Source organism: Austrofundulus limnaeus, unplaced genomic scaffold (assembly GCF_001266775.1).
Source record: "Austrofundulus limnaeus strain Quisiro unplaced genomic scaffold, Austrofundulus_limnaeus-1.0 Scaffold91, whole genome shotgun sequence".
In the NCBI taxonomy this organism is placed as follows: Eukaryota; Metazoa; Chordata; class Actinopteri; order Cyprinodontiformes; family Rivulidae; genus Austrofundulus; species Austrofundulus limnaeus.
This window is the reverse complement of record NW_013952493.1, coordinates 339,646-365,175: the sequence shown is the minus strand read 5'-3', so window position 1 is coordinate 365,175 and position 25,530 is coordinate 339,646. Positions and strand designations below refer to the sequence as shown.

The 25,530-nt window shown below is 39.6% G+C and overlaps 1 protein-coding gene across 8 annotated transcripts; it reads right to left on the bottom strand.

The window, feature by feature from the left end:
- Positions 1 to 1,497: 1,497 nt before the first annotated feature.
- Positions 1,498 to 21,997, bottom strand: picalmb (phosphatidylinositol binding clathrin assembly protein b). 8 transcript variants are annotated; one of them, XM_014012398.1, is made up of 24 exons: positions 21,400 to 21,997; positions 14,746 to 14,888; positions 14,583 to 14,658; positions 14,387 to 14,489; positions 13,377 to 13,470; positions 13,126 to 13,237; positions 12,912 to 13,018; positions 12,767 to 12,808; positions 12,261 to 12,272; positions 11,599 to 11,684; positions 11,371 to 11,494; positions 11,139 to 11,272; positions 10,594 to 10,694; positions 10,262 to 10,414; positions 8,480 to 8,563; positions 7,186 to 7,278; positions 6,953 to 7,063; positions 6,589 to 6,705; positions 6,480 to 6,510; positions 6,287 to 6,386; positions 5,139 to 5,198; positions 4,859 to 4,963; positions 4,416 to 4,521; positions 1,498 to 3,015 (listed from the first exon to the last, which is right to left on the bottom strand). In XM_014012398.1, the coding sequence occupies exons 1-23, from the start codon at positions 21,527 to 21,529 to the stop codon at positions 4,429 to 4,431; spliced, it is 2,211 nt and encodes a 736-aa protein (XP_013867852.1). In that variant the 5' UTR covers positions 21,530 to 21,997; the 3' UTR covers positions 1,498 to 3,015; positions 4,416 to 4,428. The 8 variants fall into 8 exon arrangements, with proteins under 8 accessions (XP_013867852.1, XP_013867856.1, XP_013867853.1 ...); XM_014012402.1 differs by lacking the exon at positions 8,480 to 8,563 and having other exon boundaries at positions 21,400 to 21,995; XM_014012399.1 differs by lacking the exon at positions 12,261 to 12,272 and having other exon boundaries at positions 21,400 to 21,995.
- Between the last annotated feature and the right edge of the window lie 3,533 nt (positions 21,998 to 25,530).

Genomic DNA, 25,530 nt, shown 5'->3' with positions numbered 1-25,530 from the left:
GGTTCAGTCCCAAATGATGGCCAGGTATCACACAAGAACCATCTGATGATGGGTAAAAGTAAAGAGCTCTCTCAAGACCTTCACAACCTTATTGTTGCAAAGCATAATGATGGCATCGGTTACAGAAGAATGTCTAAACTTCTGAAGGTTCCAGTGAGCACTGTTGGGCCATAATTCAGAAGTGGAAAGAACATTATTTCACCATAAACTGACCACGACCAGGTGCTCCTCACAAGATTTCTGACAGAGGAGCGAAAAAAAATTATCAGAAGAGTTGTCCAAGAGCCAAGGACCACTTGTGGAGAGCTTCAGAAAGACCTGGAATTAGCAGGTACGATTGTTTCAAAGAAAACAATAAGTAATGCACTGAACCACCATGGCCTGTATGCACGCTCACCACGCAAGACTCCACTGCTGAAGAAACAGCATGTTGAAGCTGCTTTAAAGTTTGCTGCACAACATTTAGACAAGCCTGTGAAATACTGGGAGAATATAGTCTGGTCAGATGAGACCAACATTGAACTGTTTGGATGCCAGAATACACATCATGTTTGGAGGTCAAATGGCACTGCACATCAGCCCAAAAACACCATACCAACAGTGAAGTTTGGAGGTGGGAACATCATGGTGTGGGGCTGTTTTTCAGCATATGGTACTGGCAAACTTCAAATAATTGAAGGAAGGAATAATGGAAAAAATGTACAGAGACATTCTTGATAAAAATCTGCTTCCATCTACCAGGATGATGAAGATGAAACGTGGCTGGACATTTCAGCAAGACAATGAGCCCAAACACAAAGCCAAGGAAACTCTCAGTTGGTTTCAGAGAAAGAAACTAAAGCTGCTGGAATGGCCCAGCCAATCACCTGACCTGAATCCAACAGAAAATCTATGGAAAGAACTAAAGATCAGAGTTCATAGAAGAGGTCCACGAAACCTTCAAGATTTGAAGACTGTTTGTGTGGAAGAATGGGCCAAAATCACACCTGAGCAATGCATGCCACTAGTTTCTCCATACAGGAGGCGTCTTGAAGCTGTCATTGACAACAAAGGCTTTTGTACAAAGTATTAGATAAATTTCAGTAAGTGTGTTCAATACTGTTTCCCTGTGCCATTCCACATTATTACAAATAACTTCATTTCTGGACATTTATGGTTTGATTTCTTTGCATGTATGGATCACTTGGGTTGTTACCGACATCTGGTGAAAATTTCATGTCATTAGCACCTCTAGTAATATATTTACTGAGAAAAATGKTGAYGTGTTCAATACTTATTTTACCCGCTGTATATATAAATTACACATGCCCTGGTTTACAGCATCTAGTAAGACTGCTTTCTGGACCATGTGGAAGATCCAGGGCTTGGACAGATTCACACGTCTGGCCTCRATTTTAAACTTCATCTTAAAATTCCTCCAGAAGAACAAAGATGGAGGCTGTTGCACTCAGGCTTCAGAGKTTTGCTCAGATTTAAAAACCACACAGACAGTTGTGATTCTTTGTGGAAGCTGCTCTTTATTTGAAAAAAGAAAAAAAACTTCAGTCATTGTCTGCTACACGATCTAATTACAATAAAGAAAAAAATCTGCGAAGACAAACGCAGAGAAGATCCTGAATCAAACTTAGGTAGAGTCAAATTTGATTGAATTGCTTTCATATTTCATACATCTTTCACCGTTTATGCGCTCAAAGAACAGTCAGTGTTTATATACACAGGGCACCGATCAACAGTGCTGCTCCGCTCTACCCCACTACTCTGCATCTTTTTTTTCTTTGTTTTTGTACAATTATTTTACACCAACCCCATATTTTTCCTTTTTAAAAACCTTCATCCCAACTCGCATTTTGTCAACCAACCTCCTCATCACCTTGCTGAGGAACCGGAAAGATGTGTGCAACATGAAGACAACTCTTTCACATTCAGAGTAAAAAGGCAGCCTTGATTACAGTCAGTGAGTCAACGGCATGCCAAGCTTAAAGCAAATGGAGCCCACCACCCAGTGAGACGCTTCCGATTCGTGGATGAAGTGATTTTATTTTAATTAATTATTATTATTATTTTTTAATCAGGAGTCCGATCCAAGTAAAACCCTACAGGCACGCTATATACTGGTAACTGACTAACCCYGGCACTGTAAGTACAATGGAGATTCTTTCATCTATAAAAAGAGAAAAATAAGAAAAAAAAATCCTTAACACAAAACTTTAATATTTAGTGCTCTATCATTCCATTTATTAAGGTGTAATTTATATATCTATTTTCAACTCTACCTCTTAATGATAGTCTGAGATCCTTGTTTTAATGCTGAAGCACTCCCACGTGTGTTCAACCAACTGTAGATTTTACATTAATATTTTTCTTTTTAATTTCAGCCCCGCAAAAAAATCTTAAACCGATGATCATAAATAAATACAAACAACACACAAGGAATGTCTACTGTAAACACGGTAAAAAAGACGAAAACTAAAACAGGTGTAAACGTCATTAGCATCACTACTTGGTGACAGAGTTTAATTAACTGCGAGGGTTTCGGTTGACTGATGATCGGATCGAGGAARGGAAGAGACGCTCCCCGTTTACTTCCATCACCCCTTTTTCCCCATTGAAAATCAAAGGCCTTTTTTTTTCCTTTCCCCCCCCGTCCGATCACAACAACATCTCCAAATACATAACATTTTTAATTTCTCAGCACCCGAACYATCTTTACAGAGTACACTGTAAAATGGAGAAGAAGTCCTTTTTATGGGGAGGAAGTTAGAAAGCAGCATCACTCGACGTTTTGGACAAGTTATTACAGAAGGAAAATGGGTGCGAGCGATCGGCCAAACRTCATTTGGAACATGGTTATCATGATTTCTGACAGTCGGTGCTCCGCTGTGTTGACGTGTCTGTATTCGAGGTGGGGGGGATGGATGCTTCTCTGAAGAGTTATAAACTGCAACGAGGACAAAGTTTTGCTGCTAAGTGCTTCATCTTCTGAGAGACACTTCCTTCAAATTACATGAACTGCATCTGCAAGAAGAGCAACAGGCGAGGTCAGAGAGGCTGAGGTGAACACACATGGGTTGTAAGGACTGGATCACTTAAATCACAGGTTTACTAAGYACTGCAACTTAGTGAAGGTGTACCTACGCACGTCAGGGTTCGGCACATGCCGTCAAACAAAATATATTAGTCACAAGCGATCGCAACTCATCTAGAAGATGGTGAGTTTCTCTAACATTTTTTTTTTCTAAAGCACTCCACACCAAAGCAAAGCAAGAATAAAGCGTTCATATTACAAAAGTCAATCTTGAAGACCTGTTTTCAGAGCAGGATGGGTCAGACGTTCTTCAGGCGTTTATTTATCCCGTGTATGATCAGCATGTTAGCACATGCCTAACTTAAAGTTACCATTGAGTTTTAAGTCTTTATATTTTTATTACCGCCACCAAGTAGGTTATGTTTTCAGTAGTGTTTGTTAGTCTGTGCAGAATATTACTCAAAAAGTTACAAAACAGATTGAGTCGTCACAAATAACTTAATTTTTTTTTTCCAATTCAATTCAAAAATTTTTATTAATTTCATTAAAAAAACAAAATAACTATATACAATAGAAATTAAGAAAATACACAAATCAAAAAATCAAAATAAAATGAAAGGTAGCAGTAATAGTAGCAAATTTTGGTGGTGATCGGACAATATCTGCCAGAGCCAATCWGCATCCAGCAGAACTTTGTTCCACCAATCACAGCTCAGCAGCTGCACGTCGTTTCCCCTACATTACTGAGCTTGGCAGGATGCAGGGGGGCGGAGCAAAGCGCCTTACTTCTAATACTGCGTCACWATCACTTCTCCTGTAGCTACAATCTGCACTCTGTCATGAAGTACCGGAACCTTCGGTTATTTTGAGAAATATGTTGATTTGTAATGCCTTTTTTTTTTTTTTTTGCATCAAGTTTAGACCAGAATAGGAAAAAATAGTTTAGACAGATAATGCGAGTTGACCAGATTTTCTGGTTTTAACCTGGGATTAGATGAATACAGCTGTACAATTATGTATATTTTTGACCTTTTTACAGATACTAATGCCCAAACTCCTCATTTTAAGATGTATTGTGGTTTAGGATTGGATATATTTATATCTAATTTGGGGTAAATAAAGTACACTCAGTCCAAACAGGGACAGAGCCAAGTCAGTTTAACAAATTCACTCATGGTGATTTGATAAATGCATCATAAGTGGAAAAAACAATGAATGAGTTTCGCTCCGTCGGTCAAAAACGAGCAACAAAAAGAACATTTAAAGCAAACATCTGATCGGATGGAAAGAACACAAAAGGGTTCAAATGATAAAAAATAAAATAARGTAAATGATTTGGCACTGGACACAAGACATGCAGGTGCATCTGCAAGCAAAGAGCATGATGTACCTAAAGAGATGCTCTACAAGAAATCCTTGAGAGAGAGGTGTGCAAACGGGTCCTGTCCAGGGGCTCGGAGAGGACTCTGGCTGGAAGGACTAGAGGCTGCAGAGGGCTAACACAGGAAGTAGGAGGACCAGAGGAAAAGTCAGAGTCAGTTCAGAGACTGAAGGAGGGATGAGATTAGTTTGGAGAAGCTGTGATGTGTGAAAGATGGGTTAATTAAAAAKAAAWAATAAAAAAAGAGGAGCTGTTCGGAAACATCGAGATGATGAGTCACAGTTTTCGTCTCTTTCAGCTCCAGAGAGTGAAGGTTCACTGTTAAAACTGTCATCATCTTCAGCAGTTYGACAACAAGGCTTACAGGGACTAACTGTGGTACACCACGCAGCACAACGGAGACACCTTTTATTTACTCGGCCTGATCAACAAAAACTACCGCCTGCACCCACCTGAGCACTGGACACGGAGCCGAAGGGGTTGGGAGGCCTCATGACAGGCTGGGAGTACATCATGGTGGGTGGGTTCATCATCCCCATGGAGCCCATCTGTGGAGGCTGCACACAGATCAAACACTTTATTTACAGACTGGTCAAAACGGTTCAATCTGCAAACTGTTTAATCACAAACATGAAACAGAGTTATGTGACGACAGTAGTCTGAGTTTTTATTAGATTTTCTCAGGCTTCAAGATAAAAATATTTAAAAACTAAATAAATAAATAGTACTTACCACGGGATATCCCATCATGCCTGTGGGCGTGGTGGCAGGGAAGGCCATGATTGACGGCGGCTGAAGAGAAACAAATGTCTTCAGTCAAAATTTTACCAGTTTTAATGAGTTAATAAAATAAATAAAGTACACAAATCCTGTTCAGTTGAAAAGAAATGCAAACCTTTTAGTTTGAAATGATAAAACTTCACAGATGAGCAAAAATAACTCAAAAATAAATAGATTATCTTTTGTTTAGAAAATGATCAAACCTTGGACGACAGAGCAAATAAAGACCGAAATTTGACTGAAGCCAAAGTAAATAATCACGTTCTGCGTATTTTTAGCTTCTGCTATAAATAAAGAACTAACCTCTTCCATTTATCTGTTAAATAAACGAGATGTGAGGTTCAGATTGGAATAAAAACTTCAGAGAAGTACTGACCACAGATTATCTTTTGGCTGTTCCCACGTTAAAGACAGCAGTTCTTAAATGTGCTCTACAAATGAATATGATTTGACTGATCGCTGATCAAACAAAAATAAAAATACTCAAGCTGAGCTGAGGCCAAGTTTGAGCTCAAAAGATTGAGCTTCAGAGTTTAAGTGCCACAAGAGAAATAAAGTGAATAAATTGCCTTTATCCACTATTTTCATTATTATTTTAGAAAAATGTTTAGGCAAAATAAATTAAAGTGTTTTATCTCCTCTGGACTTTAACATGCATGATCAAATCTAATTTAACACATCATTATAAAAGAGACTGCTGTAATCTTCATATTTGTGGGGTAAGCCAAATTTAAAATTAGTATAGAGTTAAACAACATCTCTTTGTAAGCAGAAAAGAAGCTGCTAACTGGATTACAACAACGACCTGCTGGTTCATAGATCGTTTTAATTTCTGCAGCTGAAAACATGTTTTAAACTCTAAAGACAGTCAGAGCTGTGGTTGGTTTTGTTTCCAGCTTTRACATCCGAAAGGATTTTAAATAAACTTTTATCATTTCTCTAATCAGTTCCTGAAGTTCTAATTAATCCACCGCTCTGTTTGAATGCAAAATGAACAGAACAGCAGCGGCAGATATCGTGTGTGTGTGTGTGTGTGTGTGTGTGTGTGTGTGTGTGTGTGTGTGTGTGTGTGTGTGTGTGTGTGTGTGTGTCTGCGTCACCATAGAGACAGGGTTCCAGGTCGTGGTGGGCGCCGCCTTGGGCTGCCAGTTGGTGCCGCCGGTCATCCTCTTCTCCCCCGGCTGGCTCCAGTGGATGTCACTGTGGATTAACACATTGAGTCACGTTAGCACCAGCATCAGCATCAAGCCGCTGGGGGGGGGGCACTAAACGCACAGCGGAGACGTCACTTACTTCTTCATGGTGCCGTTTCCGATGCCGAGGTCTGAAAAACAAACAACATCATTCAATGAGCGGCTGCTGGTCGGAGGAGACCTGCCGGTTAATCAGAGCGGTCACTCACTGCCGACGAGGTTGGCCAGAGAGGAGTCGAGGTCGTCCGACACCAACTTTTCAGGCTGCTGATTGGACGACTGGTTGGACCCAGCTAGAGTCGGCTTCAGGATGCCTCCCGTCAGATCTGAGAAGGAAAAATGAATTTTTTTAGAAACTCACTTCCTGTTTTTCAGATTTGTGTCAAAAGTTGAGGATCTGATAAGTTGATGCAAACAGTTTATTTCAAAACACCGTGTGATCTGCTTCACTGAAACCTGTAATTACCCCTTTTTTCCAAGACCAAAAGGGTCTCACGGTTATTTATAGATTCATCGTCTTTAAAACCATCTGCTCAGGCATCGCATGACCACTTCTTTAAATTKAATCCTCACCGTCAGAGTTGAGGCTGGTGCCGCCGCTGGCTTTGTTTCCAAAAACAGACTCAAAGTCCACCTGGAGTCCCCCTGCTGGATGCTGCGGTGGGCCCTGTGGTGCTGAGTATCCTTCAGAAAGAGACCAAGTTAAGAGTTAGAGGAAGCTAAAAGAAAAAAGTGAGCAGCAGCGAAGCAGGATTCCTAAACGAGCTTCTGGTGCGCGAGCTGAAAGGCCGCYGTCGATACTCTACCTCTGAATAGACCTGCTACGGCAGAGGGCTCGGCGGGGAAGGGAGCCTGGTGAGGGAGGTGCTGAGCGACGGACACCGGGCCACAGAAGGAGTCTGACACGCCACGCGAAGCAGGAAAACACAGGAAGAAGGATTTCAAGACCGAGAAAGGAGAGCAGCAGTAAAAAGCAGGAGGGAGACGCTAAACAAGCTGCCACAACTATTTTACTGATTTATTAAAGCAGCAGGACAGAAAAAGAAAAAAAAAAACACAAAGGAAAGAATAATAGAAGGAAAGAATAAAGGAAAAGTTTGACATTTTGGGAATTTCTCTTTTGCTGGAAGTTTAAATCAAATCAACAATGATTATTTTTTATTTTCTGTTATCGGCTGAGATGCAACTTTTTAATCCAGGTTATCTAATTTTTCTTAAGCTTTAACATGAATTTTTCTCTCAAACAAATAAACACTTCCTTTCATTTTACTTTAAAAACATTTAACAATTTTATTTTTTTCTTCTAAAACTGCATCACATTTAACAATGTTTATCAGTTAAAAACACTAAAATAACCAGCAAACAAACAGGTGAGTTGTTGCTCATTTTTAATAAACAAAAATTTAAATATTTTAAAATCAGAAAAACAAGGTTTGAACAGTTGATTAAATTATTTTTTTCACTTCCTGAAACTAGACTTTATGTTTTGTGGGGTGTTTTTATTAACTCTAAACATCTCTGCAATTTATGCAGATTAGTCAACATTTTAAAATCACAACTGGTTATTTTAAATTTAAGCTTTAAATAACTTTTGTATTTTGGATCTTTTTATGTAAAACCAATCTAAAATATTAGAAACTCAAGTATAAAAATATATATTAATGTAAAAAATTATTGCAAAAATATTGAATCACAGCTTTAATGTTTTATGTCCACATACAGGGATTCATTTAAACCTTTTCCCATCTGTAATGTTAAACTAGTCTTTAAATATCTAAAACTATTGCAGCATCAAAAAAAAAAAAACCTGAAGTATTTGGTTGGTTTTAAACGTAATTTGTTGAACAACAACTGGTGTAGCCTTAATTTAGAATTAGGCCTCATAATCTTGATTTTTATCATTTTATTTTTATTTTTTAAAGACGTGCATAAAACAAGCAGGTAAATATGAGGGGAAAAACGTTTAATTCCCAAAGTGTAAAACTCTTCCTCTGACAACTTAATCCTACAGTAAATCTCACAGCAATGGCTCTGAGGAAATATTTTAAGGTTTCTATGTTTTTAGGAAACATAGTTGGAGGCGGGGAGCCATCCAAGTACCTGAGACGGACGGCTCTATCCGCACTGTGCGTTTGTAATTGGTTGAAACGGATGAGTTTGTGTCAGTAAAGGGATTGTAAAGATCTGGAGAATCAAAAATAGTGTAAGAACAGGTTTAAACCTTAAAGCTCTATTTGCTGTAAAACACAATGAGCAGAAGCTGCAAATCCACACAAATGTCTTCATGATTCAAACAGCAGGGATGTCCAAATCCATTATTAAACTAGCTTCATAGTGTAGTCCATCAGAAGTGTTGAGTAACTTCACTGTAAATCATGTTTGTGTCGGGTTGAACTGCTTCAGTTCACTGTGGCTCAGATTCAACAGGTTTGGTCTGTTCTAAAGCTGCACCTAAATTATTTTGATAGCTGATCAATCTGTCAATTACTTTTTCTATTAATTGACTGGTCACTTATTTTTATCTCACTGTCATCTCACACCTGTGAATATCACCACTCTCTATTTTAACACAAGTTCTCATAGCAAATTAAAAGTACAAATAACTCAAAAYAGACGCCTCTCCCCCAGCATGAGGGGCTGTTAACCTGCCCTGCAGGGTGTAGATGTAGCTTTGCAAGTCCAAAATAAACTAAAGAATAACTTTGATTAAAGTAACATCCTGGTGCATAAAGATAAAAATACTATTACTATAATTMARTGATTAAATATGATGACGCTTAGCACATTAGCTAACGTTAGCATAACCAACAGCACTGCTTTCAAGAGACACGGTTTTCTGATCAATAAAAATCATACAGATGGCTACAGCAAGAAGAAGTCAGCATGAAGCATCAAACTCAAAAACAAACYGACTTTCTGAAACTTTTCACATCAGCTGAGGACACAATCACAGCTGCAGCGTGATAAAATCTACCATCTGATCAAAAAGTTCTCAGTTCTTCCATGAAGCTCAGGCAGCAGAGCATTTAAACCAGATTATTATAGCAAAATAAAAATGGTAACATGACGTCCCAGACAGTGTTTGAGACAGAAGTGGTCCTTCAAACCTTAGAAAACTAGAAAACAGAAGTCCAACCCGCATATCTGCAGATAACCAAATCTGAAGAACAGGAAGCTAAAAAAAAAAAAAAGGTAATTCAAGTTTAAGTTTGATTTGAGCAGAAGCAACAAGCTGGAGTTCATTTAGACACATTTAGATGAACATTCAGAGTAAAGCAGCACATTAAACATGCAGAGTCCAGCGTTTCCCTGAATTTATGGCCAGAAGGGGTGATTTGTATTTAATAACAGCAATAAATTTAACATTTGGGCAGCATTAAAAAGTACATTTATGTACATAAAAATTTAAGTGTACAGATTTTCCTCTCTGCAGTTACTCTTCAGTAATAAATCAAAGATACAGTACAGGTAAGCCTTTGCACAAAATATTTTATTTGACAATCTTCTGCCTTAAAATGACTATTTTAATCAAAAGGATTAGATTTAAAGTACTTCAGCTCATGTATTTTATTGTTTTTTTAATCCTGTGTAAAATTGAAACGTGCAGATATTTATGAGAAATCTACAAACACTTGAAACTAACTCACAGAAAGAACATCATGAGGGTTTCACAAAACAATTAAACTGAGTCTGTTAAAATCTTAGCTTCCGGTTTTAATCCGGTTTTAATCCAGTTTTAAGCAGCAGAAATAACGAGTCTCACAGAACGCTCCCTCTGTGGTAATACTCGGAGAAACGCTGGCGCCTTCATGCAGATAAGTGAGTACAGATATATGAACAAGAGCGACAAGACTTCTGAAGAGTAACAAAATGAGTCGTTACCACCAAACACTTCATGACCGGATGTCCTAGAGGAAAAGCTAACACCATCTGAAGACACGACAGGTAAGTGAGTGGCTTCGACAACGAGTTTTGAGAGGAAAGGGTTAARGTTTGGCATGGAATCATCTCCCGCTTCGGCAGAGGTGAAAGGATCTACGCAGGCAGAGAGAAGACAAACAGAAGAAGAAAGAAAGGAAAAAAGAAGACAGAAGAGAGTGAAGAAGGGAGGAAGAGTCAGACAACAAGAACAGGAGAGCATGCAGAACCCAAGTCGCTGAAGTCAAGAGGCAGGGGTGTCGGGTGGAGGCGCTGAGGAAGAGGAAGGGGTTTACCTGCCCACGCCGTTGCTGCTGGAAGCCCTGTGGAGCCGGACTGCAGGGGAGGCTGGAAAGTTGACTGCAGGTCAAAAAGGTCGCCCTCCATCTTCACTGCACTGCAGAACAAAAACACATTCCAACCCTTTTACACATTTTTATTGGACACAAACTACAAATGCTCACTTATTTGGTGCGAAAACTTTAAAAGAATTATATACCAACATTTATAAGTATGTTATGTTTGCAAGAATGTGACCCAAAAAGCCAATTTTATGCTCTCATCTTAACACACAAAAAAATCATTTTTACATTAAAAACAGAAAACTTGCTTAAGCAGACATTAGGGGGTAAAAAAACACTGAGTCGAACTAGATACGATACATTAAGCTGTGATGTAGAGAAACCAGTTCAAGAGTTTTGTTTCATCAGTCATTAAAATGCCAACATGTGCCATAAATAAGTTTATTACATGTTGATCTTTTAWGTCCTACTTCCTGCTTCCCATCGTCATCGAAGACTAAAATATCCAGATTAGTAAATTAATAAAAGGTAATCCTTACCCGTTTGAGCAGCTGGGTGTGGAGAAGAGGTCGATGGTCGGTGCAGTGCTGATGGTGCCCCCGGTGGTGGAAACTGGCGATGTATCTGTTGTGGCAAAGGACGGCCTCTTGGAGAGCTCCTTAAGTCTCTGTTCCTGAGAACAAAATTTTATTTTTATTTGTTAATAAAACGGAGAACAAGAAGCATTTAATATTCTCTCAGGTCTTTAAAGAAATTATTATTGGGACAAACCTTCAGAGCTTTGAGTCGGGCCTGCTCCTCCTCCAGAGCCGCCTGCTTCTCTCGCTCATCCACTTTAGTGAAAGACATCCCGGTGCTGGCCAGTGACGACACTGCGTTCGACAGAGTGCTGGCCCTGCAGGGGGAAACAAAACAAAAAATAAAACTACCTGCATTAGCGATCAAACACACTAAAGCATGAGATTTAGAGGAGGATCATCTCCTCGGTTAGCAACAAACCTGCTAGCTGCAGTGGAGTCTTTGACTTTCTTGCCCTCTAAAGAGGCCAGATGTTGCTCCAGAGCTTCCAGGAGGCTACTGGGAGCCTGTTGTGACAGAAAACACAGTCAGCTACAACCTGGGGTGCAGCAAATGTCTAGAAAAAACATTAATACCATAACAAACAGTGGTGGGCGATCCGAGATGGAGTAAATGCCATCAAACACACCAAAAAAAAATACAATATGAAGTCAGCCAATTTATGTATTTGATTACGAGGATTAGATCATCTCCAGGACATCAGTCACCCACCACTGATCGATGACGGCATTCCAGCCAAAAACACTACTTTGGATGAGARTAACATCTGTGTGGGATGATGTACTGCACCACGGCGCTTTCAACAAGCCAGGCCTTGTTGAATCGGCCGTGTCTAAGCACAACGGGAGCAGCCATTTAAAAGAAAACACGAGATGAGCTACTCTGAGGGGTTTTTCATCTCAAACGACACAACGCCGAGTGAACGGTATTTACCACAGCCAGCGTTTTTTCCTTCAACTTTTTAATTTTTTTTTTTAATTTCCACCACGATGTAGGAGACGAGAGTCAGAGCAGAGGCATGCAAAAAGACAACACTGAGGCAAGTCACGGACATAGAAGAAGAGTGAAATAACAGTACTTACACAAACTGTGAACTAAAGTGGAAAGATAAGGGGGGAAAATACAGAATATAAAGGTGGTGACAGTCAAGAGGAAAATGCATTTTAAACTCAARTTCATTGGGGTAAAAGAAAACGCTCCCCAGCTCTGCAACAATCTGCGCCGCTTTATTAACGTCATCTGGGGGCATTTAGCCGTCGCCGTGCAGACTTTATGAGCGGACTGCAACAACGGCGTGGACTTTGACACCTTTATTTACTGATTCACACGTGGGTTAGAAGAGCAGGAGGAAACTCAGAAGCAGGAAGAAAAAAAGGATGAAAACAAGAATCAGGCAAAGAATAAAAGGTCCCCTCTGGCATGCGCCTCAAAAAAGAAATCATGCAAAGGAGTTTTTGTTTTTAAACATCTGCACTGACTGTATCTAGACCTACGCTGGATTTGACAGGAAAAAGAGGCCAATCTGTGCAGGAAATAAAAATGCAAAGAAAAGATTCCCTTTACGGAAATAAACTGTGTTTTTAGTTACCTGTGAGAGATCTGGGATGTCACCTCGATCGATTCCCACTTGCTGTTAGAAGAAAAGAAAAAAAATCAAACAATTATGAAACATTAGCAGGTTTATGTGTGGCTAAAAAATAAATTTTAAAAAGAGAGGATGTTGTGAAACTTACCTCYGCTACTTTAAGGAATTCTGATATCCGAGTCATTCGTGTGAGAAACTTTTTGTAAATGTCCAAACCTTCTTTACACTGGGTCTTCTTCATGTCAAAGTATTTCTCTGTTTGATGAAACAAAAACACTAGCTAGCTGGTACTTATTTGGCAAGAGGGGCAAAAGATGAGGGGGAAAAAAATCCTGAAAAAAGGCGTTTCCCAAAGATCTTACCGAGCAGGTTGATGATGCCTTCGTTGTAAGCAGCAAAGAGCCTGATTGAGTCTTTGAAGAGGAGCATGAAGGCTGCATTGATGACTCCATTAGTCAGCTCGTTGGCATTGACCTGAGGAAAAAAAACAATCAGGCAAGAAATTCATTTTAAAGCTTCCTTGGTGGTCTGCAGCAAGTTAAGACAATACGGAGCTTCCTGTACACAACCTGTGAGCTCCAGCTAACTGAACACGCCGCAGAGCTGAACTTACATTGAAATCAAGAAGGGCGTCCATCTGGTTCTGAATGATGGGGATGGTCTTGAGCAGTTTCTCTGTATTCATGGTCCTCATTACACCATCAACACTGTGGATACAAGAAGAGAGAATCAGAGAATATAAAATGTATATACAAACATAACTTTTGATTGATTTTAGAGCTGGAAATCCGTTTTAGCATTAAATCATACAATCTCCCAACTGTCTGAAAATCCAGAAAAACAAAAATCCGAATGTGTTTTTCACCTGACCAAAAGACTGAACCCTAAAAGATGATCCTAAATGTTTATTGCCAATAAGCTTCAACAGTACTTTACGTTTGCTTCAAGCTCAACTTTGGTGATTGTGTACTAAAAACAAACCTTGACTGGTGTATATTTTAACTCCACTGTTGTTCTAAAACCTTGACATTGAAAATTTCACTGAGCCAAGTCATTTATTTCTTTTTCTTTTTAAAATTAAAAGAACCAACAGTCACGCCAAAGTATTCACTGATTAGATGATCTGATGAAACAAAATATTCCTTCAATCATCTACAACAGGAACTTTGCCTCCTTGGAGAATTAATAAAAAAAAGCCTGAAATTTTAAATGAATGCAAGCACATCCCTCTCTGCTGTGCTTTACTCAGCCGACTGCCTTGTTGGGTTTTAAATGTAAATATTAAATGCTTGGTTTGTAATAGTTATCTACAGGGCTTTTAATGAAGCACCAATACATCAAGGTAGTTGCACTGTAGTTGTCCACCGATGGGAAAATCAAGGTTTTTYTGTTGTTCAAAAGGTTGAAGATTTGACATTTTGCCACATGTATTTCAATGTTAAAAATTTAGTTTCAAAACATTTCTAAACTTTATTTACTAAAATAAAACAGTCACACAATTTCAGCATGAATGTTTAAAATGAAAAAGCTAAATGATGCTAATTGTTGCTTCCCTAAACATTTACTATTTCATTCATTAGAAATGCTTAATAAATAAAAACACACACAAGACTTAAAGCTTACCCGCGTTTAACTTTTGTGAAGTCAAAGGCAACCTGTCTGTACGACACAGCTTTCTCATTCAGGTAACGACTATACCGCCTGATAAACGTTGACATGTCGTAGCCTGAGACAGATGAAGGGAAATAATCAATATTTAAATTGGTTCCTTTACTCTTGTTCTTCAAGAATGTAAAATCTGCCATAATCAGATTTTTACCTTGTAGCCCACTTTTGTCCAAAAAATTACTGAGGTTGAAAAGTGTATTCCTGGAGGCCAAGTACTGGATAAAACGCTGTAAGAGTGTAAATCCACAGTTTGAAGATGTAACAAGAGGTATTAGGGGACAATAAAGTGAACAGGGTGTACCGAAGAGTCTCACCTCATTGCCGTAGACCATGAGGTGGTGTGTGGTGATGAGGGACTTGAACACGACCACCCAGCTGGTGTTGGTGGTCCTCTCAAACAGAGAGTCAGCCAGTTGGGGAATGTTCACGTTCATCTCATTGGTGCAGTGGATCAAATCTTAAAAATGCACAGAAAAACAGAATGAAGACTACAAGAAGATGGTAAAAGACAGCATCCACTTATTCATAACCAAAGAAGCTTGATCCAGTTGATAAAACCACCAAGTCAACAAACCCTGCATCATTTTAAAGCTTATATGGAAAAATGAAAAATAACTCAATATTAAATAATATTTTCCTCACTGTTACTCACTCTGCCAGTCCAGGTCACAAATTAAGTGATACAATTAAACCTAATTTACATGTCATGAATAGTAGAAATTAACCTGGCACAGAAATAGAAGCCTCCATTTTATATTTTTGTTATTTTATAAAACAGTCAAGCACCTAATCCCTCTAATAAAAGATGYAGTAACAGTGACAGTACTCAATAGCCAATACAATAGTTACCACTAGGGTTGGGCGGTATTGATCACTTTCATACAGCGGTACAGTATTACTGGGGGTGGGAGTTGGCATAATTAATAATTAACTGGGAAACGGCTGCTTGTGAGCATTTATATGCACATAAGCCAGAGAGGCATGATGCGGGGGGGGGGGGGGGGGGGGGGGACTCAGCTGTTCTGATGTTGCTGTCACTCAGAGCAGCAGGGGGAAAGTCACAGAACAGCTCCTGCCCATTATGTCGAACAGATAAAAATAAAATAAAAAGTTGAACCACGTCTTTTTAGAGTTGTAAGTTTCAAAACAATCTGCCTCTCATCGTGGTCGTATCTATGCTGCTGCATGCTTTTAGCGAGGAAGGTCATCGTGCCGATAAGTTTGAAGTCATTTACTCTTCTGCAGCAAGGAGCTGCATATAATAATAATAATTTTAAAAAAAATTTAAAAAATCACCAAAAGTTTAAATCCAAAAGGAGTCAAGCTATTAGTTAAGATTTAAAAAACAAGAGGCTGGGTGGTCCCTAAAGATGTCAGTCAGAACTATATGGGCCCATCTTTTCAAGAGTCGACAACAGTCTTCCACTAATCTCGCTCAGAGTTTTGTAAAATATATTTTGCCTCACTCAGAGATTAAGAGGTGTGACAGACGGGGGTGTCTCTCTGTCCCATTTGCCTTCTAAACGAGCCGAGGTGGTCAGAACACGTGTCAGTAACGTTAAGGGGCGTCTTCTGAAAATGTCCCAATTTTCTTACCAGCCTTGTGGAAATTTGGTGCTTTACCTCACGGGACTCATACTATCATAAATTTTTTATATACCGTCACCAGATTTTTAATAGTAGGGCTGGGCGATATGCCCCCCCCCCCCCAAAAAAAAAAAAAAAACAAGATTTTTTCATCCCAAATTAGATTTTTGATTKTAATTGATGTTTCCCACTTAACGGAGTGCCTCTGTTTCAGGTGTCGAGACAAATTTGTTGTCCTCCTGCTTTTTGTAGCAAGAGCCTTTAAATAGATTTTGCAGTGGGGTGTTCGTTGCTCCAAGTCCGAGGCTGCAAAACCTAACCAGTTCCAGATAACTGAAGAAACAGTGCCTTTTTGAGAAGTAGATCCTCTCTGCTAGCTGCCATATTGTCATGTAGTGTACCAGGTGTCTTGAGGGACAGGTGGAGTGACACCTCTGAACTACAGAAGACCCAGAGTGCACTGGTGGGAAAAAATAATCTCAATTTTACCAAAATTAAATCTTTATAGTGACAAATTCAAATTTATCTATTCAAATTTATCTAACCCTATTTAATAGTATAACAAAATACCTTCATCCAGCCCAAGACTACTACAGTAAAAATCTTTGCAAACACTGAACAAAATGAGGCAACAGTTTGTTAATTTGAAATATTTCTTGGCAGCTTAAATAGTGTGTTAACTATTAATGGTCGAGCAGCATCCCTCAGCAGAGCAGCATTAAGATGTTAACTGCTCCTCATATCTGTCCCACTTCYTGTGCTTAGACGTCCACTGAATGGTACCAGTTAGAACAGCCAGGCTCCAGTCGTGCCGATGACCCTGCCATTCACAGCCATGATCAGACTGACGGAGTATGTGGGCCTCCCTTTCTGTCCTATATTTGACTTTTTCAAAAGGCGCGGGGGGTGGTGAGAGGGGGGTCTAAGTAGGACAGAATAACCTACTGGAGAAGCAGCGGCCGTTAGCACGGCTGGCTGAGCTGCCCTGAGAAAAGGATGACGAAGAGGAGAGGAGCCGGGACGAGGAAGATAAGGAGGAAGAATACGAGTGGGGAACGACGGTGCCGTCCTGCTGTAGTCGGCTCGCTACATAACCTGTCACCCACATTAACCATTTCAAACTGAATTAATTCACAAATTAATTCATGTAACAGCCGTGACAAAGTGTGATGCTTCTGTTCTGTGGCTGAGATCTGTGGACATGAATCAGGCAGAAGAGCAAAATGTTTCTTCTTTAGATGCGTAAAATTTAAAAAAATAAAATCACAAAAAATAGTATGAAAAGTAATTTTGTAAAATAGTAAACAAAGCAACTAGAGTCAGCACAGTGCTCACTGCTGTAGTGCCAGGAAATCCCATCATATAATATTGGATGGAACTGTGAAGCTTGGGGATTCTCCTTTTAAAATACAAAGACGGACTTCCTGAAAACATCACTCCTGACCCATAAAAATTAGGGCTGTGTATTGGCAAGTATTTGGCGATACGATACATATCATGACAGAGGGGTCACGATACGATATATCCCGATATATTGCGATACTATAAGCAAGGCGATACATCGCGATTTTTTTTGTCCAAAAAATTTTATTAAATAAAAACCTCTTACAGGGGAAAAAAATGAAAGCCCAAAATTCATTGTCTCAGAAAATTCTAATATTACAKAGACATACTTTTGATACATTTAGCTGTGTTCTGCTTTGTATGTATTTTATTTTATTTGTTTCATATGTCTTATTTCATCCATGTTTTCAATTATTAAACTAAATTTGACAATAAATAGTTTGAAAATATATATTTTGCAGCTTTTAGTTTTTAATATTAATTTACAATTTGGTCACCCAACACTAAACAATAGCCTCTACCTCAAGAGGTAGAGGAGCCAAATGGCTGGCTCACTGCTGCCAACTAGTGGTCAGAGACTGAACTACAACTTAAAAATGAACGGCTGGAAGGAAAGTTGACATTTTAAACCTTAATAAAAAAATCAATACAGGGCTTTAGAATATCGATACAGTATCGGGAAATGAAATATCGCAATATTTTCTTACACCCCTAATAAAAATAGAGTTTTTAAACTTCGAAAACAGTTTTTGGTCTTTTTTTTTATAACGATTTAACTCTCCTGCTGCCTTTGGGTCAAAATGAGCTTTGAGGCTTCAGTTTTTTTTAACCCAAAAACAGCAGGAGAGTTAAACAGGGAGTTGTGCTTTTGTTGAAAATACCAGTAGTTTGTAATTTTTGTTGGCAGCTGCAGGAAAACAAACTTTAAATCGACACTTTTAACAATCCAGCTCAATAATCAGCAACTTATTTGCCTGAAAATCATTTAATCAAAACCTGTGTGTCATTTCTGCTTCTGAAATTTGAATTTTTGTTTTTCTCCCCTCCTGTTTGAATGTGACACCTCACTGAATATGAATGTTATTGCATTTTGGACAAACATGAAATTCTACCAGGCTTCCTCCTGAGTCCAAAACATTAAAAACTCATCACCACTGCAGGTCAAGCCATCTAATCCGTTTCTGTCTACTGCAACAACCTGAAGCCTCAAACACCAAATTCTTTAACCCCATCATGTATTTGGAAAGTGGAATAAAGCAAGAAAAATCTGCTTTAACATTTTGTGGCTGAGATTTAAACCAAGATGAGAGAAGACTGGGTTATTATAGACATTTTGGTCAATCTTTTTTTTTTTGTTTCTGTATTCTGCATTATTGCCTACATGATTTTATCTTATGGTGCGTTCACACCGAACGCGATTTCAGCGTCAAAATCGCAGCCAACGCTGAAGTTTGAAGCTTGTGCACTTTGAGGTCAGACGCAGGACAGCTGCGCTGCACGGCGACAGCCGCCCCGCCCCTCCCTCCTCTGTGGGGCTGTTTAATGTCGGACGAGGAAGTGGCTTTGCTTTATTTACAGACAGCCAGAACGTGTCACGTTCATTAGATAATTAATTCATAATTGATTCACCAGATAATTCAGAGTAGAGGCTCACAGCTCGCTTTCAGGACTATTTTTTTCAGTCTGATGAGTCGCTGCCACGCATTGCTGCGGATCAGGACACGACTGCAGCACTCATTTCAGCTAAAGAGCAGGAGCTCTGTCTGTTTCAGGTTAGTGGACATCATTCAGTAAACTGTCCCGTCGGGAAATATGTCACTACGTCACACAGTGGAGTCTCTCTGATTGGTTGACGCTGCGCGTCGAGCTGCAAAAGTTCAGATTTTCTAACTTCAGCGATTTGGACGATTTGGACGATCTGAGCGTTCGACGCTCAGATCGTCCAAATCGTCCAAATCGCGCTGCTCTAATCGCGCTTGAGGCGCCGCAGAACTTCCCGACGTTGCTTGAAGCGCGTCCACCATAGACTTTGTATGTAAACCTGCTGCTCCTGACGCTGAAATCGCGTTCGGTGTGAACGCACCATTACTGTATTTTTTGTCATACTTTGCAGCACTTTGGTTGCCTTAGGGAGTGTAAAGTGTTATATAAAAAGTTTTGATYGATTGATTAAATGACAGACACAAATGAGAAATCAAGAAACATGTTCGATCTCAGAGTATGTGTTGAGGATGACTCTTAACTACTACCACACCAAATTTAGCAGAAGAATTGAAAAATTATAGACGTTTCTGGGTTGACTAAGGTAAATTAGCTGTGGCAACCAACTTGAAATGGGTTGACTTCAAAAAGTGACCACTGTACAACCCTTATTAACTGAGATTTTCACTAAAATCTGCCCATTGTTTCATGAGATATTTAGCTAAACAGACAGGGTTGACACTAAAAGTTCATGAAAGTTTTAGGGCAAAAATATCACACAATGTGTAGCGATTGGTTTGAGTGTTGGGGGGGATTCTCAGCTTCCAACACACTCAATTTTAGTCTTTTTCCTGTTGAATTGATTACAGACATTTGAAGTTTCCTTAGTCGTGGCCATCTTCAGTGGGGTTCACTTCAAAACTTATGTCTAAGTGCATCCAAGAGCTACTTTAGGAGTTTCTGTTCAATGGTTTGGGAGATATTTTACAAAGAAAAACACACATGCAGATGGGCAAAAACATTATTACCCTTACCCGAGGCAGCAGTAGATAAAAGATACATTAAAACGGTAAATTAGTCAATCTGAAACACGTAAAAAAACAAAAATCTGTCCAAATCTAACTGTACAACATAACCCTTTATTACATCAAAATAAAAAGAAATTTCTGCAAAAATCAAATCTGTACCGAAGATCACCTGGCTGCCAAATCAACTAACTTCTCCAACGTGTTAACATAAAATAAAATAAAAACAGGACAGTAATTATCCATCCACACACATTCTGCCTGTTGTGTGTGTGTCAGTCACACAGGACCACAGGCTGCCTCGGGATAAGCCAACAGTGTGTCACCCTGCCAACTTTCACTCATCTCACCACAGGTGGATTCAGCTCAGCAGCACAACACGTGTGAAACCTGCAACTTTAAAACATCAAAAATAAACAGCACAATGACCACTATGAACAGCTTATAGTAGCACTTTAAACTGTTCTAACTCACAAAGCAGTGTGATGAGTTGGCAAATTGCACAATGCACACAGGGACGGTGTGGCTGAACTTTTATCATCACTGCAGAGGCCTTTTTACATAACCTCTTGTTACTGTCACTGTACATTTGCAAGTGTAAACATATGTGCATACAATAATATGCCTCTTGAGGTAAAACACTGACAGTATCGTGACTCTTTGGACTGCTCATAAAACTTCATATCAGGGTTCTGCAGCAGCAGGTTGTTTCGTCTTCATGACCAAAATGAGGAAGGAAACACTTTCTGCAGACCTCAGCCATAATCTTTGCCCTTATAGTGTCACGTCAATCAGTGCCATAAAGACACAGCTGGTTTCACATTACTCAACCACTTCTGTAMGATTGAAAAACGCTGATTTTATGGGTCTGAGAACGCTGTGGAGCTCAAGACAAGTATGTGTATTTATTGATTTCAACCTCGCTAAGTTAGGCTACAAAACACAAGCTATGAATCAGAATATTAGAATAGCAGTTAGCACGACACGCTAATTGGACAGCTAACGAACTAGAATGAGAAGAAACTTTTTTGTTTTAAATAAACAAAAGGCAGTTGTAGTTTTTAAATCAGCCAAATAACCAAACAGCACTGTGCCAGCAAAGCCTGTTGTCGCTGTGAAAACAAGTGTAATCTCCCTGATATTAGCATGTTAACGTGTAGCCTAGCAATGCTAGCATGTTAGCCACCGCTAAMAGGCTTTAAGGCCTTCTGGCTCCACCATCGCCATAACTCTGTTGGCTCGGCGTTTCATTGGAGAGGAAAACGATGTGGTTTACATTTAACAACAACGAGCTGTTGAAATGATACTCACAATCCAAGTGTTTCTTCTTCGGGCCCATTATTTCGTGCGTGGTGGCCTTGCATACTGTTTTCGACACGGCGGATCCCGTTACACTGTGCTGGGCTGCAGTTATCCTGTCCGTAATGCTCTGTCCAGACATCTTCGCTTCACTCACCGCAACAAAAGGCGTAGAAATGCGAGGCTACGAGCCGATACCAGGAGTTTTTACCGGGGTTTTCTTTTTAAAGGAGAATGTCAAGAGTCCAGTTCTTCCGAAGCCTCTCCGAGCCCCTCTTTTTWCCCACCTCTCTCGGTGGAAATGAAAATCAAAACTAGACGATGGCAGCCGCGGACCAGAGGAGGGCGGAATATAAAGGGAAGCGGAATCTGACGACAAAATTATCAAAAATAAAAAAAATATTGGATCGTTTCTGTCTCGTTGACTCCGTCCGGGTTCATTCAGATTTTAGTGTAGTTGTTTAAAAAAAAGAAGGGGAAAGGTCCGCTCGCTGACTCATCCGACCCGGGTCTGTGTCTCGCTCTCATCCCGATGTGGATCGCCGGATCCTGCCTCCGCCGCTCCGCAAGTCGTCGTCGCGGTTCCTCCTCCTCTTTCTCCTCCTCCTCCTCTTCCTACTCCYGCTGCCAGTGCTGCTCCGCTTCAGAGAAAGAAAGAAAACCAGCGACGAAGGGGGAAATGGCGGGTCTAGTCAGCTCAAACAATGTGCCCATTAGACCCAGAACCAGGTCCTGGTTCAGTGGTTTGGATGGGAGGATGAAGACTTTATTATATAATCAGAGTTTCAACACATGACAGGTTTTAATAAAGGAATGAAGCAGATTATTCACTTCAGACACGGTCCATATTCATCCATCCATCTGTCCATCCATCTATTCATCCATCCATCTGTCCATCCATCATCTGTTCATTCATTCATTCATTCATTCATCAATCAATCCAATCATCCATCCATCTATTCATCCATCCATCTGTCCATCCATCCATCTGTTCATTCATTCATTCATTCATCAATCAATCCATTCATCCATCCATCCATCATCCATTCATTCAGTCATTCATTCATCCATCCATCATTCATTCATCAATCCATCCATCTGTCCCTCCGTCCATCCATCCATTCATTCATTCATTCATTCATTCATTCATCTATCCCTCCATCCATTCATTCATCAATCCATTCATTCATTCATTCATTCATTCATTCATTCATTCATTCATCNCATTCATTCATTCATTCATTCATTCATTCATTCATTCATTCATCAATCAATCAATCAATCCATCCATCCACCCACCCACTCATTCATTCATTCATTCATCCATCCATCCATCCATCCATCCATCCATCCATCCATCCATCCATCACTTGTTCCAGAGTGTGTTTTTGTGGGGCAGCAGGTAGAAGTCCAGTCATCTCTTCCTACAAACACCTGTTCTAGTTCTTCCAGAGAGGAGTCCAAGGCAGGCTGTAGGCTTCACAGTTTTGGACCTGCACAGAACACAGATGCCATCCTGAACCACCTCAGCTGGCTCCTCTCGWTGTGGAGGAGCAACAGGTCTACTMCGAGTCCCTTCCAGATAATCAAACTTTTCACCTTAAAGAGGAGTCCGTTGTGAAGGAAAACTCAACTGCAGATCTGTACAATTCAGCTCATTTATTTAGCATCAATCAACAATGTAGCTTAAACCAGCAGTGTTTGAATGTGAGTATGAATGTAAAATATCGCAAAACTTGGTGATTTGACATMAGTTGTTTATTGCTTCTTAGTTGTGACCGTTTTCAGTGAAGACCCTCTATACTGTGGCGGCAGGTGGCATCTACTGTGCTGTGGGGGGAGCTGCTTCAGTGCCAGAGAGACGGCAGCAGGATCAATAAACTCATTCAGAAGTCTGGGTCCATCTGTGGTTCTAAACCCAGAGACCTTTGATTCAGCGAGCAGGAGGAAGTGTGTGAACAAACGCCTCTCTTTCATCAAGACCCCACTCCAGCCCCGCAGCGACACATCACACGGACAATAAAGGACGCTTTAAGAAATAATTCCTGCAGACGACTTTTGCGTGAAGTCTTTTAATATCCGAATGTTTTGTTGAGATTGCTTGTTGGCGACTAGGAAAAGAAYAATAAAAGATAAATATTCTGTAATCAGTTTGAAAGCAAGAAGGTCACCACCATCAGCTGCACAGATTTTAGGCCTCCGAACAGCAGCTATGGAAAACAAAGACGTCACAGAAAGTTATGTCTGCAGGTTGGAGTGACATGACCTCTATACCAAAGAACTGATTATCAGGGTTTAAAACTTTTTTTTGAGCAAACAGCTTGGTGTGTTGGCACTGTTAAAAAACAGAGGTGACCGTGGAGTGAAACAAATAATAAAACACTGATGGTTCAAATGGCTTTGAAAAATCAAAACGTCAGTGTTATTTAATGTTTTGAGAAAACTTTCACTCTTTAAGGACCTTATTTGTATTTAAAGTTGACRTCAAATTAAAAATGCTCACCAAGCAAAAGTATCTGGTCAATCATTTTTCATTTCTGGCTGGTGGGGTGGACCACCCATGTTTTTAGAGGTGGTCATTGACCCCACTGGTCCCCCACCTTGGTGACACCCCTGAATTCGCCCCTTTTTTTCAGTTCTCAGTTTAAAACTCCTTAAGGAAAGTTTCAGCACCACAAGGAGGTAAATGTGGACGCTCCATCTTAAAGAAGCAAGGAGAAAAGCCCCCCCTCACTGTCCCGGCAGTACTCCTCTTCCTCACAGGACTTGTTGTGTTTGCAGATGAAGTGGACTCACACACAGCTGTGTCCCATTCACTTGAAATGAACTGACACATCCTCACTTTATTCACCTCAACTCTTCAACATTTGAGTTCATCTTTAAAKTTACTGATTGATGAAGCTAAATTTGTAGAATTTTATTTTCTTTTTTGCTGAAGTTGTTGCAGAAACAACAAAAAAGAATAAAAACACAGAGGTTATAAGAGGAAGGTTGGGTTGTGACGTGTGTTTCATGAGACTGAGACTTTTTAATAAACCTTCTTCAAACTGCTGCTCGGCCGTCAAGCTTATCATTGTCCAAAATCCAGTTCTGCATTTTTGTTTTGTTGTAACAAGAAGAATATTTAATAAAYGCCGACAATCATCAGGGATCAGACTACTGCTCGCTCGTTTTCAGGGATATTTCTTTTATACAAATAATAAAAAGGGACCCCGGAACAAAAAGCTGACAGGGAGACTGCAATCAGAAAACAGACAAAAGCTGAAAAGTGGTCAGCTACCACGTCAAGTTTTAGCTCAGAATCTGTCAAACTGGTTGAGTTGCCATTTTTTTGTGTTGTTCAGTGAGCTGTGGCAGCCAATCATAGATATTTATCTGGTTCATGAGATATTTTGCTAACACCCACTCACAGACAAGAGTAAAAACATACCTATGCAGATGATAAACTGAACAACAGAGCAGATTATAGGCAAAAGTGTAGCCTTTTGGAACTCAGTATTCAATTTGTCACCAATTAATTTTTTTTTTAATAATTTACTGGGCCTCTTGTTCACAGATGATGGCCAGACTCAGGGACCCAGAGCTCATTGGAGGGATTATCAGTGTAGTATAAAGTACCACAAAGTGATACTTGAGTAAAAGCACAAGTATCTTTCCAAAAAAAATTACTATGGTAAAAGTTAAAGTCTCATTTCGGAATATTACTTGAGTAAAATCCTAAAGTAACTGATATTTTTTGTATTTAAACATTAAAAGTAAACATATTGAATTAAAATGAGCCGTTAGATTTTCTGTAAGGACAATTATTAGGAGGTGACCTCCCTCCAAACAAATGCAGAAATGACTGTCGTATTAAAATAACTAATTAAGTTAAATTTAGGATGCACTAGTCTGGCTGTTTCAGTTTATATACATCATGGCTGCCCAAACCTTTTCCCCAAAATGGAAATCTGAGGACTGCAGCCAAATGCAATGATATCATTCATGAAATACAAATACTTCTTAAGTACAGACCTTTTATTTTAATTATTACGTCCTGCTGGAGTGTGACATGATTTGTTTGTGTACAAACTAATACGGTATCAGAGTTTTATATATTTATACTTCTCTTTCAACCACAATTAAATTCACTCTATCTAGGAG